This window comes from Rhincodon typus, chromosome 2 (assembly GCF_021869965.1).
Source record: "Rhincodon typus isolate 14 chromosome 2, sRhiTyp1.1, whole genome shotgun sequence".
In the NCBI taxonomy this organism is placed as follows: domain Eukaryota; kingdom Metazoa; phylum Chordata; class Chondrichthyes; order Orectolobiformes; family Rhincodontidae; genus Rhincodon; species Rhincodon typus.
The window spans coordinates 68,022,154-68,033,679 of record NC_063333.1 but is presented as its reverse complement, the minus strand read 5'-3'; the positions used below and the strand labels follow the sequence as shown (position 1 = coordinate 68,033,679).

Genomic DNA, 11,526 nt, shown 5'->3' with positions numbered 1-11,526 from the left:
CCCCCCACCGCATCCCAAAACCAGTCCAGCTCGTCCCTGCCTCCCTAACCTGTTCTTCCTCCCACCTATCCCCTCCTCCCACCTCAAGCTGCACCTCCATCTCCTACCGACCAACCTCATCCCGCCCCCTTGACCTGTCCGTCCTCCCTGGACTGACCTATCCCCTTCCTAACTCCCTACCTACACTCACCTTTACTGGCTCCATCCCCGCCTCTTCGACCTGTTTGTTTCCTCTCCACCTATCCTCTCCTCTATCCCTCTTCTATCCGCCTCCCACTCTCTCCCTATTTATTTCACAACCCCCTTCCCCTCCCCCTTTTCTGATGAAGGGTCTAGGCCCGAAACGTCAGCCTCTCTGCTCCTATGCTGCTGCTTGGCCTGCTGTGTTCATCCGGCCCTGCACCTTGTTGTCTCGGATTCTCCAGCATCTGCAGTTCCTACTATCTCTGATTAAATATAAAGATATGTATTAAAATTAGCATTACCCCATTCCATTTGATCGGCAGCCATCGCTGACTGGACGTGTCCCACTGAAAGCTAAATGTTCAACCTTCACATACTTCAAGCTGTTCAGAGCTTCAATTAGAATTAGAATCTGAATCCCTACAGTGTGGAAACAGGCTATTCAGCCCAACAACTCAATACTGACCCTTGGAAGAGCATCCCACCCAGACCCATTCTCCTACCCCATCCCTGCAATCCTCCACAGCCAATGTACTTAACCTACACATCCCTGAACACTATGGGTAATTTAGCATGGCCAATCTACCCCCTAACTTGCACATCTTTGGACTGTAGGAGGAAACCAGAACACCCAGAGGAAACCCACACAGACACAAAGAGAAGGTGCAAACTACACACAGACAGTCACCCAAGGGTGGAATCGAACCTGTGTCCCTGGCATCATGAGGCAGCAGTGCTAACCACTGAGCCACAGTGCTGCCCCATTGCAGGTTGGCCTTGTTTAGGCTAACATTTCTCTCCAGAGATAGGAGGTTTGTGAACATAAGCCTCTGCGTAGAATTCATCTCACTGCACTTTTTCTGCCACTTCATGCAGGGTTTGATCTATTCTGAGATTTGCCACTGCTGTGGAGTTATCATTTGTGTTCTGCAGGTCTCACCTCATTATGTAAATCATCCCATCCTTGGCATTTTCATTGTTAACAGATAAAGTGGCTGGAAATTGTCTCACTGCCCCCTCACCAAATAGTTTTGTCAAGTTTCTGTCCAATATATAATAGGTATTCTCAAGCATTTGTGGACCTTCTCCATAATTTGATGAGCTGTAGAAATACTACTGCCAGACTATTTAATGTTGCATTAAAGCAAATCAATAAGTAACTCACTCAAATGTTACCACTGTAATGATTATTGGCACCTAGGCTCATTTGGCAAGGCTTCTGCCTGAGTCAGAAAGGTCCTGGAGTTATGCTTCAATCCAGAAATTCAGTTCATAATCTCAGCTGACACTTTAGTGCAGTACAGAGGAAGTGCTGCTTTATTGCTGCTGCCAATATTTTGTCTGTCCATTCAGATAAAAATTTTAAAAAACCATAGTATGATTTTAAAAAGGAGAGTAAAGTTCTTTCCACAACCAGCACCACCAAAACCAATAGCTACATTTGTTTAAAATTAGGATTTACCTTTTTTAGGACCAAGATGAGGAGTTTTTGTTGGTGTCAGAGGTTGTGAAACTTTGGAACTCTGTGCATCAGAAGGCAGTGGAGGTGGGGTCTGTGAATACTTTCCGAGCAGAGTGAGATAGATTACTGTCAGGCAAAGTAATCAAAGGTTACTTGGGGTCAGATGGGAATATGGAATTCGAAACACAGACAGATCAGCCATGATCTTATTGAATGGTGAAGCAAGCTTAAGGAGCCAAATGGTCTACTCCTGCTTCTAGTTTGCATATTCAGACACACATATTATAGGTGCATGGTATTTTTATAGAGTTGGCCCACTCCTCGAAAGTGATTTGTTTTCACCTTTCAAATTCCCAATAGCTAGACAAACACTGTGGAATTGCTGGGAACTTGCCTCTGGGACCAAGTCTTAAAGCTGAAGCATTTGCAGCAATCTTTAGCAAGAAGTGCCAAGTGGGTGATCCATTTCAGCCTCCTCCGGTGGTCCCCAACATTACAGATACAAGTCTTCAGCCAATTTGATTCATTGCACGTGCTATCAAGATATAGTTGGAGACACTGGATACTTCAAAAACTATGGGTCCTGACAATATTCTGGTAAAAGTTCTAAAGACATGTGCTCCAGAACTTACTGCTCCCCTGACCAAGCTCTACCAGTACAGTTATAACACTGGTATCTACCTGATAATGTGGAAAATTGCCCAGGTATGTCCTTTACACCAAAAGCAGGACAAATCCAAACCAGCCATTTACCGCCCCATCTGTCATCAGTAAAGTGATGGAAGGTGTCATCAACAGTGCTATCAAGCAACACCTGCTCAGCAATAACCTGCTCGGTGACGCCCAGTTTGGGTTCTGCCAGAGCCACTCAGCTCCTGACCTCATAACAGCCTTGGTTCAAACATAGACAAAAGAGCTGAATTCCAGAGGTGAGGTGAAAGTGACAGCCCTTGACATCAAGGCTGCTTTCAACTGAGTGTGACATCAAAAATCCCAAGCCAAACTGGAATCAATGGTTATCAGAGTGCAAATTCTCCGGTGTTTGGAGTCATGCCTGGCACATAGGAAGATGGACGTGGTTGTTGGAGGCCAGTCATCTCAGCTCCAGGACATCCCTGCAGGAATTCCTCAGGGTAGTGTCCTCAGCCCAAACATCTTCAGCTGCTTCATCAATGACCTTCCCTCCATCATAAGGTCAGAAGTGGGGATGTTCGCCGATGATTGCACCATTTGCAACTCTTCAGATACTGAAGAAGTTCATGTTCAAATGCAACAAGGTCTGGACAATATCCAGGCTGACAGATGGCAAGTAACATCCGTGCTACACAAGTGCCAAGCAATGACCTTCTCCAACAAGACACGATCTAACCACTGCCCCTTAACATTCAATGGTATTACCATCACGGAATCCACCACTATCAACATCCTTGGAGTTGCCATTGACCAGAAACTCAACAGGACTTGCCATATAAACACAATGGCTACTAGAGCAGGTCAGAAGATAGAATACTGTGGCAAGTGACTTACTTCCTGATTCCCCAGAGACTGTCCACCATCTACAAGGCACAAGTCAGGAGTATGATGGAATATTCCCCACTTGCCTGGATGAGTGCAGCTCCAACAACACTCAAGAAGCTTGACACCATCCAAGACAAAGCAGCCCGCTTGATTGGCACTTCATCCACAAGCATCCACTCCCTCCACCACTGATGCTCAGTAGCAGAAGTGTGTATCATCTACAAGATGCACTGCAGAAATTCACCAAAGATCCTCAGACAGCACCTTTCAAACCCATGACCACTGCCATCTAGAAAGACAAGGGCAGCAGATACATGGGAACACCACCACCTTCAAGCTCCCCTCCAAGCTACTCACCATCTTGACTGAAAATATATTACTGTTCCATCACTGCTGCTGGGTCAAAATCCTGGAAATCCCTCCTTAAGGAGATTGTGGGTCAACGCACAGCAGGTGGACTGCAGCGGTTCAAGAAGGCAGCTCACCGTCACCTTCTCAAGGGCAACTAGGGACGGGCAATAAATGCTGGCCAGCCAGTGATGACTACGTCCCACAAGTGACTAAAGAAAACACCTAGGTACTGAACCATGGTAGGGGAAAGTCTTTGTAGAAGCCGAATAAAGCATGGCAGAAGGCTCATGGCAGAGTGTGCAGTTCACAAAAAAATGCAATCAGTTGGCCACAGTAAATAAAGTATGACAGGAACAAAAGTACTTACAGAGATAGGGAAGAAGCAAACATTCGAAATATACACTGATGGCAAGCGCACAAAGGAATTGCGCATATTTCAAACTATGAAGGAACAGCATTGATAGAACCTCATGCGCACCAGTTTTGTAGACATTCATGGATGCAGAGAGAAAGATCACAGGAACGTTGCAGTGGCAGCACAGAAAATTAAACACAAAGCACCAGAGTCTACAGCTGGCCCAGTAGTAGGAGACTCAAAGGGGTAGGATGAACACTTCCTGTGAGACATGACTGGTCTCCAGCAATAAGTTGTCTGCCTTGATGGTATAGAATTTTTGTCATGCAAATATTAAAGTAAATGTCAGAAAAAAAAGCATTGATTTGCAGATACTTGAGAAAATATATCGTCCTTTTAGATGATGCGCCATGGTTGAGGCCAGCAATCCTTACACCATCCTCCATCAGACTTTGGAGTTTGGGAATTGAAGAGGAAGGGACCAGATGCACGTTACACTTTGCTACAGTGGAAATGATCTTGTGGAGCCCTTGTGTGTAATTCCTAATTATTACAATTTCCTATTTAATTCAGCTGCTGTATAACTTTCGATATTTGTCTTATAACAAATGCCGAAGACATTTCATTTCAAACATTACAGAAAGGTAGGACTGACCCTCCATTTCTGTCAAAATAGAAACTGGAAACTGGAGAGAAAGGAGGACCCATAGAAGGTAACAGCCAGCCACCAAATGGGCATTCTGTCCCGTGGTCTGTTTGTTCAAAACATAGATACAGAGAAGGAAACAAGCACACGAGTCATTCATCTACTTAAATTCAATACTTTAGACCTTCCAGTACTTATGCTTCAGAGGACACTGTTCCTTAAAGCACAACTGTCTCTTTCAATGACAAAAGATCCCTTCTTGAAGAAGATTAAGAAGTAATAAAGTTATCTACTTACATCATAAATCTTGCCCAGGAGGAGCAGCAACAGCAACAGCAATTAGATGAGTAAATTTCTCCCAGAGCAGACAGCTTTCACTGCTGTGAAGCAAGAAAGTAACCTTTCACTAGTTCAATCAATAACGAAAACAAGTAAAGCTGTAGAAATCTCTACAGCCGGTAAAGTGGCTGCAGAATCTGAGATGTCAAGTATTGTAAGGTGTATGATGATGTGTTATCAGAAAGGTTAAATTAGAATATAATGCACAGTATATCGAAAACTTAGACATTTTGGAAAGAACACATTGCAAAGCAATTGTGATTGTATGCAAAGGAAAGTATTACACAGGCAAAGAACACAAGCTGCATAACTGGAGTCACTGGATCTATGATATTAGAGGGATGGCACATGACCCAGAATATCGGTGCCACCTCAGTTCCACCAGGCAGTAGATACAAAAGTTTGAGAACTCGTACCAACAGATTGAAGCACAGCTTCTTCTCTGCTGCTATCAGAATTATGGTCAGGCCTCTCATATATTAGCGTTGATCTTTCTCTACACCTTCTCTGTAGGTGTAACACTATATTCTGCATTTTGTTCTAGTACCCTGAAGTACTTATATAAGGTATGATTTGTCTGGTTAACATGCAAAACAATACTTCTCACTGGATCTCGGTACATGCAACAATAATAAATAAAACAAAAAATAAGTGAAACAAATCCAGTATTGCAAATGGATTTGAACAGTGTCAGAGAGACAGCCTGCCCCAACAGCAACATTTTTTTTCCCCCTTTTTTCCCTGGAAGATTGCCTGGGCTAGAGAGTTTTAGTCATGAAGAGAAATTGGATAGACTGGGATTATTTTCCTTGGAGTGGGGGAGATTGAGGATTGGATAAGATTGAGATATGTAAAACTATAAGAGGCATAGCTAGGGTAGACAGGAAGGAACATTTCCCCAGGGTGGAAGGATCAATGACCACAGAAATAGGTTTATAGTAAGGGATAAGAAGTTTAGAGGAGATGTGAAGAAAAATGTTTTTTCAGGCGAGGGTGATGGAAAACTAGAGCTCATTTCCTGTAGGGTGGTAGAGGTAGAAGTGTTCAGAACATTAAAGTAGCATTTAGATGTATACTTGTGATGCCATGGTACGCAGGGCTGATGGCACACTGTTGGAAAGTGGGATTTGACTAGTCAGGTACCTGTTTCTGTCCAGTGCAGACCCAATGCGCTGAAGGATCTTTCTTCCATGCTTAGACCACTATGACTCTATAATTCCATGACTTTCGCTCTGAAACTCTTCCCATCAAAGTTTGAGTTGTAAACCTAATGGAAAACAGTGGAGGGTTCATAAAAAAGAGAATTTTAAATTTGAACCACAGACAGCAGAAAAGTGAATTCAACCAGCCATGTCTGATCCAAAAATACATCTCAATGCCAAGCATATGTGTACAAAGTGAATTCTGCTACAGTTCAACATTTGGACAATCTTTGGATAATTCAATTCTAGATTTTATATAGTCTGATACATCAACTCCCTTCTTAAAGTCAAAAAAATTTGTAATAGTGATGGAGAGGGAAATAAACCAGTTCACCACTCCTATCTTGGTCAAAGGAGTTAGAAAGTGCTCTTCAACCACCCGAGGAAGAGATCTCAGAGCTTCAAACCAAATTCAAGACCGAAGAAGCTTCTGGAAGGGCAGAGGGTCTCACACTTACATAGGTAGGAATTAATTTATGCAACAATCTTTGCAACCACACTCAGAGAACATCAATGTAAGTTTGATATATTATGGAAAATCTGCAATCTTCAACAAAGGCCCATAAAGAAGTGCAATAACATCAAATAGCCAATAAGACATTATCCAGACAAAAAGAGGTCCTTAAGCCCAAACAGTGTCCTATTAATATTCAACGTGTATGCATAGATGGCAGCTATAGACTGTGAGAGAAACCTATCAAAAAGCTAGGAAACAAACACAAAGGTCACCTGTAGAAGGAAGTTATCCTTCCAAGATGGGTTAAGAATTGGAGTATCATACGAGAGTTTCCAAATGGCCCTACTTTGGCAGTATATTCTGTTGTCTATTATGGTACAGTCTGACCTTCTCACGGAGTCCCTGAGATGTCCTTGTTTGTACTTCAGCAGCCTCACATCACAGCAACGGAAAGAAAAACTCCTGGCCTCGAATTAGTGGAGAAGTCTTCACGTCTTTCCCTCCAGCAGTTTTCTTAGAATGTCTTACATTCTTCTTTGTGTCTATTACATTCATCCCTACATCCAAGAACAAATCAGATGGAAAGGAAGGTGGGAATTCCACTTTTGCATCTTTCACCTCAATGATCATCCAAGTCCCAGACCCTTCTCATATGCATCAGCTTTTACTTGATTCATCTTCACTGCTGCTACTTTCAAGTCTCCATATGGGTCACAGTCCAAAGGCCAGCCATCATTCAAAGCTGTCGTTTCACTCCACCAGCATGTGAGCTACACAATGAAATGACCAGAGAGCACAGATGTCTGACATGTTCTCTAAAAGAACCAAGAATATTGTTGGAGATTAGTTCCTCAATCACATGAGATTTGTTTGGATGGGTAGTGAGATGGACAGAGAGTGGAGAATGGAGTAAGAGTATTAAATGTTCCGGGTCAAAAGAGGAGAAAGCAGGAACATGCCATTGTGATAGAGGATCAGCCATGTTCACATTGAATGGCCAAGTAGGCATGAAGAGCTGAATGGTCTATTCTTGCTCCTAGTTTCTATGTTTCTGTGTTTAACGGTTAAAAAGGGATACCATTAAATAACTAGAAGGGATGCAGGTGAAATATTGAGAAAGGGGAAGGATACTGAGCATATGTGAAAGGAACTAAATCATAGTGACATCAGATCACATGGATCTGGAGCTTGGGTATGTAGGCAGCCAGGGTAAATGTCTTTGTTTACCATGCACTGTATCAAATTCTGTTCAACAAAACTGATTAACCTTCACTCACAAGAATAGATTACTTCAAAATTGCTATTTCAACTATGGGGGTTTGCCATGCTCAAATTGGCTGCCATGATATATGAAGTATAGTTACTAAGTTTGCAGATGATACCAAAATTGGAGGTGTAGTGGACAGTGAAGAAGGTTACCTCAGAGTACATCTGACCTTAATCAGATGGGCCAATGGGTCAAGGAGTGGCAGATGGAGTTTAATTTACATAAACGTGAGGTGTTGCATTTTGGTAAGGAATAATCAAAGCAGGAATTATACAATCAATGGTAGGGTCCTGGGGACTGCTGTCTAACTAGGGGTGCAGATACCTACTTCCTTGAAAGTGGAGTCGCAGGTAGACAGGATGGTGAAGAAGGCATTTGGCACGCTTGCCTTCATTGGTCGATGCTTTGAGTAAAGGAGTTGAGATGTCATTGGTTAGGCCACTTTTGTAATACTATATGCAATTCTGGTCTCCCTGCTATAGTAAGGATGTTGTGAAACTTGAAATGGTTCAGAAAAGATTTACAAGGATGTTGTTAGGGTTGGAGGGTTTGAGCTATAGGGAGAGGCTGAATAGGCAGGGCTATTTTGCCTGAAGGCTAGAAGGGTGATGAGTGATCTTATAGAGGTTTATAAAATCATAAGGGGCATGAATAGGGTGAATAGCCAAAGTCTTTTCCCCAGGGTACGGGAGTCCAAAACTAGAGGTCATAGGTTTAAGGTGAGAGGGGAAAGATTTAAAAGGGACCTAAGGGGCGACTTTTTTCACGCAGAGGGCGGTGTGTGTATGGAATGAGCTTCCACAGGAAGTGGTGGAGGCAGGTACAGTTACAACATTTAAAAGGCATCTGGATGGGTACATGATTAGGAAGGATTTAGCAGGATATGGGCCAAATGCTGGCCAATGGGACTAGATCAGTTTAAGATATCTGGTTGGCATGGACGAGTTGGACCAATGGGTCCACTTCCAACAATTATCACACTTCAAAAAATTATTCTTTTCACAAAAGTACTTCATGAGATCCTGAGAGTTTGATGAAATGCTGTATAAAAGACTGGATCTTCCTTACCGTCAATGAATTCTTAATCAGTTATGTCAAATTCCTACGTGTTTTGATGGGAAGTTTACAATATCCTGTGAGTTTCTTTTTTCATCATGTATTCATGGACGTGGACATCACTGTTCAGAGTGGGCTCCTGCTTGATGGAACAGCCGCTGCTGTGAAATCATGAATGAAGATTCTGAACTGTCGGGTCCCAAGACTTATATGAAAATCTTAATAACATTTTTAGACATCATGTGATTAGATGTCTTGTGATCTAACCTAATTTGATATAGTGTCACATGATCAAAGGTCATATGGTGAAAACATCAAAAGATTCAACCTCCCAGCAAAATTGGCAAATTTAGGATCTCTGCAACTCATTACAATCAATTGTCATACATCTTTAATACAGAATTATCTATTTAAGCTGTATAAAAGCAATAACAGGAGCATAATTGGCATCTATGAATGTAATAGTTATTTAAACAGCTTGGTCAACTGCCAATTTATTGTAGTTGGCCTGTCTGCTTCCTAAACCAAATACATCACAATATGTCGATCATGGATGAAAATTCAGAATCTCATTTTAGCTTAGGCCATGTTATTAAGAAAGTTGTGTCTCATATTTATTTAATATAAATGATTCTGAATTTCCTCAGGCATTCTCTTAATCTCCTGCCTTAACTCCAACTGAATTCCAAGTAGTAGCAGCACAAATGGCCCATTCTAACCCTAAATGTGGTTTATTGGAAAAATTCCCAGTAGAAATTCAGGAAATATTATGTTTTAAGTTTGCTATTCAGTATAATCAATAAACGCATCTGTCTTTATTTGAAAAACGGCACATTTGAACTTAATTAGACCTAAAATGTCAAAATTGAAGGTAAAATGCACCATTAACAAGGACTTTAACTTACATATAATCGAACCTATAAGATGGAAAATGTTTTTATCCAGATTGGGAGAGGCAGCTATAAAGCAGTCAGATGGATAGATTTTATTACCGTGCTTATTGGCAGAGAGAAAGAAAAGCTTGTAGGAGGAGCTTCAGAGAGGGAACCTCATGACTGAAAGCTCTGAGGGTGAAGGGGAAAGCAATGCACAAGAGCCCGAGTCCCTGGATTGAACAGAGAGCAGAAACGTTAAAAAAATTCATGATCAGAGAAAAGTGTGTGTCCATGTATTCATGCACCTGCTATTTGAGCATTTGTAGCAAATGATCTGTTTCATTTGTCCACTTTGATCTTTAAGAAATCAAAGGCAACTTCTCTCTACACATTCACAAGCTAAAATACAGCAAAAACTGACCTCCACATTTGGGAGGTTGTTATTTCTAATCTTTTTCGAACCTACTTCTTTTCAAATTATACTCAAGTCTTTTTAATCTGCTGGACGTCTAAAATTAAATAGACAGACTAATTCTCCACTGTATTTAAGATGGCAGCTGAGTGAGAAACTCCAGCCAGAGATCCTCTGCTGCGCCCATTCGTTTTCTTCTCTTCTCTAACTTTTTGTTAACTTTCCTGCATTTTTTTCAACTTTGGCTTACCCGGAGGGAATGCTGGCCAGAGGCCGCTGCTGGCAAGTCCTGGAGGTGAACCCACAAGAAAGCTGGTCCCAGAGCGGAGACTGGTGTGGGGGAAGTGTGTCCCGGAGCAGAGACCGGTGTGGGGAAAGGGAGTCCCGGAGCAGAGACCGGTGTGGGGGAAGTGTGTCCCGGAGCAGAGACCGGTGTGGGGGACGGGAGTCCCGGAGCAGAGACCGGTGTGGGGGAAGTGTGTCCCGGAGCAGAGACCGGTGTGGGGGACGGGAGTCCCGGAACGGAAGCCGGTGTTGGGGAAGGGAGTCCCGGACTGGAAGCCGGTGTTGGGGAAGTGAGTCCCAGAGCGGAAGCCGGTGGAGGGGAAGCAGGTCCCGGAGCGGAAGCCGGTGTGGGGGAAGTGTGTCCCGGAGCGGAGGGTGGAGTGGAGGGTGGAGTGAGGTGGCAGTCCCAGAGAGGAGGTCAGCACAGGGAAGCAGTCCCACAGTGGAGACTGGCGCAGGGAGCCACTGAGAGCCGGCACGGAGCGGACTGGAGGCTTGGAGCAGAGTGGAGACAGTTGTCTGACAGGAGTGTGGCGCGGGTGGTTAGGCCACATGTGGAAGCCTCTGTTTGAGCTACTGCAATGTAACGTTTATTTCTAATATGTTTATCTGACTGTAATGCCTATCCTTTTAACTATGTCATATTTCTAACTTATCCTATGAGTCACTGTCAAGTAAAGCAATTTTCTTTTTTATTCCTCTTTTTGTCAATAAGATTTGTAACTAGGTACTTTGTACCTAAGATGGTGCCATAACAGGTGACATTGCAGACTTTTCACTCTGTGCATGTACTCTGTACATGAGTATACGTGACAATAAAGGATATTCTTCTATTCTTCTTCTTCACAAGCTCCTCTGAGACTGTCTTAAATGTCTGTTCTTGTTGCCTGGGAAAGGGAAGGAAAAGAAGCAGGCCAGTTAAATTTTTAACTGTAATACAGTAAAACACCACTTAAAAATATTTCAGTTCAGGTATTTGAAAATTACAGTTGACTACATGGGCATTACTTTATCTTGTGTTTTAAACCAATACTGCTGCCTGCACATTAAAATACCATTTCGATGTATCTAGTTATTGTGTGTGCACATACATAATGTCTGAGACAACAAGGTGCAGA

General features: G+C 42.7%; 1 protein-coding gene across 1 annotated transcript in view; it reads right to left on the bottom strand.

Moving 5' to 3' along the window:
* The window catches only part of LOC109932838 (UDP-N-acetyl-alpha-D-galactosamine:polypeptide N-acetylgalactosaminyltransferase 12), a 71,802-nt gene extending 60,840 nt beyond the window's left edge, over positions 1 to 10,962 (bottom strand). Inside the window, exon 1 of the mRNA XM_048608307.1 lies at positions 10,374 to 10,962. Within this exon, the coding sequence (XP_048464264.1) occupies positions 10,374 to 10,962 (589 nt within the window). The remainder of the gene's footprint in view (positions 1 to 10,373) is intronic.
* Between the last annotated feature and the right edge of the window lie 564 nt (positions 10,963 to 11,526).